General features: G+C 42.1%; 1 protein-coding gene across 1 annotated transcript in view; it reads right to left on the reverse strand.

Annotated features, from left to right (window-relative positions):
• The window catches only part of LOC107609535 (phosphatidylinositol 4-kinase alpha 1), a 14,575-nt gene extending 12,886 nt beyond the window's left edge, over positions 1-1,689 (reverse strand). Inside the window, exons 1-2 of the mRNA XM_016311537.1 lie at positions 547-1,689; positions 38-379 (exon numbers count right to left, since the gene is read on the reverse strand). Coding sequence (XP_016167023.1) covers positions 38-379; positions 547-1,446 — 1,242 coding nt within the window. The 5' untranslated portion in view covers positions 1,447-1,689. The remainder of the gene's footprint in view (positions 1-37; positions 380-546) is intronic.

Genomic DNA, 2,178 nt, shown 5'->3' on the forward strand with positions numbered 1-2,178 from the left:
GAATGCGAGTTTGATAGGATAAAAGATGGAACAGCACCTGAGCACAAACATTGAGAACAATCGGTTTTAGGCGAATAAGCAAGATTCGCAGGGGCTGACCTCCTCTGGCAATAGCAATTTGTGTTACCCCCATAAGCAAGGAACTGAAGAGGTCCTCACATGTTCTCAACTTCCGCCATCCAGACAGTAAGCATGCCTCAGCAGCATCTATCAATATCGCAACAGCTTCGTAAACCAATCTCTTGACAGACCTTGCATCCGAATCCAATACAGAGAGGCACTTTATTTGCAGCCGCACTGCTGCTTTATATACTAATAATTTTGTATTGATTCTAGCTTTTAGGAGTGAACCCTGTTCATGCCACTCCCTCTTCCTTATCTGCAAGAACCAGCAAATTACAAAACAAGGTTCCCTCTACAGACCAATCTAAATTTTAAGGCCTTGCCAAACCCATTGAAGTATTGAACTTAAACATACCAAGTAAACCAAGTAACTCAAAAAAGAAAACAATGTTTTAAACATAATCAAGCACAGAAAGAGTATACCTTCAGAAACACAGACATAGATTGTATCTGCTTCTTCCCAATTAACCTAACCTGCTCCAAAAGGCCAGCATCAACGCGAAGCTTCTCCAACAAGAGAGCAATCACTTTAAAAGCAATTTCTTGTCTTTCCAAGCTTTCCACAGACTCCTCCTCAAAGGAAGCAACTTGTTGCCCACTCGAACCACCTCCACCATCATTCAAACCCAAATTCAATGCTAATTGATCAGCATTACTCCTCCAAATATGGTTTCCACCGTTCGACACACCATTGTTGCTCCCGGGACTACCACCGTGACTTTTGTGGTTCACATTCATCGGAGAGCTCTGAGCCGAGGAACTCTCGGAGTTTCCAGAAACACCCTCCATGGAGGCCGTAAACCGCTCGATCAAACAAGTCGCCAATGCATTAGCATCGGATTCGGATATCGGAATGAAGTTCTGTGACACCGCGACCAAGAAGGCCCTAGCAATGGCAGAGTGGTGTTCGCCGGAATCATCGATCGCCGAGAGGATCACCTCCCCGAAGAATTCAGCAACCTCGTCGGCGAAACCAGGGGACAATTCCGCGGCCTTGGAGACATAGGCGATGAAATCGAGGTAGAAGGAGGCAACGGCATCTTGGGAGAAGGGTTGGGGCCAAAAGGATTGAGTGAAGGAACATGAAATGGAGCGAAGGAACTCGAGAGTGACGGATTTAGGGCGCAGATCGGAGCAATTGGGACATTTTGAGAGGAAGCGTGCGACGGCGAGGACGGCATTGAGGTGGGAGCGCGAAACCCTAGGAGATCCCGTCGACAGGTAGTCCGGCGGCGGGCATTTGTCGCATATCCACGATAGCTTGTCGGAGAATTGCACCGGGTTCTGCGCAATCAGGTCGCACAGCTCGATCAGGGCCTCCATTACCGCAACAAGAACGATGATTGAAGGGGCAGGTGCAATTTCGGGAGATAGGGGAAAATGTGGTTGACAAGCACGCGAGGCTTGTTGCTGCGCATTCGCTTCGTGCCTGTTTCTTTGTCTGTGTCGGTGACTCAGCTCTAAGGAGGTGGTTGCAGCATCGTAACGTTAGTCCGTTGCTGTTGTTCCGCTCATTTCGAATGCAATGCCATCGCCTTTCTTTATTTCTTTCTCTGTATGTACTATGTAGGCNTTTAGCATAATAACATTATACATAATGACAAAAAAAACATTATACACTGATTTTTTTTATTTATTCACATGGCATGACAAACTAAAAATCATAAAACATAAAGCAAACAAGATTTAGGTGCCATGGTAGAGAGAAATTATTTTTAAAATTCAAATTTTTATAAATAAATAGTATTATTATGATGTATTATATTATATTATCTGTAAAAACCGAAAAATTAATTAGACGTTTGATTAAAATAAAATAATAATTTAATTATCTAAAATAAGATAAAAAAAATTAGAAATGTTAATTTGAAAATTTAAAAGTAAGATTTGGATTCAGTTGAATTTTTCGAGAGGAAAAATGTAATTTTTTGAGAAAAATTACGTAAAAACGGATACCAGAAATTTAGTCAGCAATACCGGCTTAAGTCTATCCGGTACAGCGTATGAGAAAATAAAACTACCGAAATACTTAGAAAAATATTTAAAATAGAAAGT

This window comes from Arachis ipaensis, chromosome B07 (genome assembly GCF_000816755.2).
Source record: "Arachis ipaensis cultivar K30076 chromosome B07, Araip1.1, whole genome shotgun sequence".
Classification (NCBI taxonomy): Eukaryota; Viridiplantae; Streptophyta; class Magnoliopsida; order Fabales; family Fabaceae; genus Arachis; species Arachis ipaensis.